The sequence below is a fragment of the Pyxicephalus adspersus genome, chromosome 9 (genome assembly GCF_032062135.1).
Source record: "Pyxicephalus adspersus chromosome 9, UCB_Pads_2.0, whole genome shotgun sequence".
Classification (NCBI taxonomy): domain Eukaryota; kingdom Metazoa; phylum Chordata; class Amphibia; order Anura; family Pyxicephalidae; genus Pyxicephalus; species Pyxicephalus adspersus.
The window spans coordinates 18,944,945-18,946,064 of record NC_092866.1 but is presented as its reverse complement, the minus strand read 5'-3'; the positions used below and the strand labels follow the sequence as shown (position 1 = coordinate 18,946,064).

Genomic DNA, 1,120 nt, shown 5'->3' with positions numbered 1-1,120 from the left:
ACCTATTAGGGCTGTGTTTGTGTCACAGATGCTTGGCTGGACCAGATAACAATACAAAGGCACAGGGTGCCCTCAACACATATGTTTTTTTTTCTTCAATGAAACATTATTCATTCATTGGATATCTGATTATTACATGAGATATTCAAAGACTAAAGGGGAGCAACTAGAGATTGTCAGAAACTATAGGGGGGCAACTAGAGATGGTCAGAAACTATAGGGGGGCAACTAGAGATGGTCAGAAACTATAGGGGGCCAACTAGAGATGGTCAGAAACTATAGGGGGGCAACTAAAGATGGTCAGAACCTATAGGGGGGCAATTAGAGATGGTTGGAAACTATAGGGGGGCAATTAGAGATGGTTGGAAACTATAGGGGGGCAACTAGAGATGGTCACAGACCACAAAGGGGCAAATAGAGATGGCCAGAGACTGCAGGGGGGCAACTAGAGATGGCCAAAGATTGCAGGGGGCAACTAGACATGGCCAGACACAAGGAGAGTGCTACATGAGCTAGGTAGAGATAACAACTAGAGTTTGGTCAGGGATTTCTATGAAGATGCTTCACCACACACCACAGACATGTTATATGAGACCGGTAGAGAACACTGCAATGATAAATCAATGTGTCCACACAGCACACAGAAATGTGTAAGAAATGGAACCATTTAAATGGAGTTTAATCGCCCCCAAATATCAGCAGGGATTCTCCCTGAAAGCCATACACACTGCAGGCGATGTAAGTGATCACTTCATGTCCTATATCACCGAACAGGGAAGGTGACCAGAATACGTGAGTAATCACTCCTATCACGTGACTCGTCACACCGCAAAGCCAGGCAATACATCCCACTCTGTGTCATTCCACATAATGATGAAGCCCCGCCCCTGCATCAGAACCAAGGTCAGCGGCTCACTGACAAGAACCGCAGGGTCACCTCCCCGGCTGGCGTCACGTCCGCCTAGAGACACGGCCACCCCACGTGGTATCCATGGTGACGGCGGCGGCTTGTTTTGGTGCTGAAGAGGAGTTTAGGAGTAATGGAGGGCTGGTCGTGTGAATATGTGTGGTAAGTGGGGGGTATATATATATATATATATATATATATATATATATATAT

The 1,120-nt window shown here is 46.2% G+C and overlaps 1 protein-coding gene across 1 annotated transcript in view; it reads left to right on the top strand.

Moving 5' to 3' along the window:
- Positions 1-913: 913 nt before the first annotated feature.
- The window catches only part of C9H16orf46 (chromosome 9 C16orf46 homolog), a 10,772-nt gene continuing 10,565 nt past the window's right edge, over positions 914-1,120 (top strand). The window contains exon 1 of the mRNA XM_072422832.1: positions 914-1,069. Within this exon, the coding sequence (XP_072278933.1) occupies positions 1,063-1,069 (7 nt within the window). The 5' untranslated portion in view covers positions 914-1,062. The remainder of the gene's footprint in view (positions 1,070-1,120) is intronic.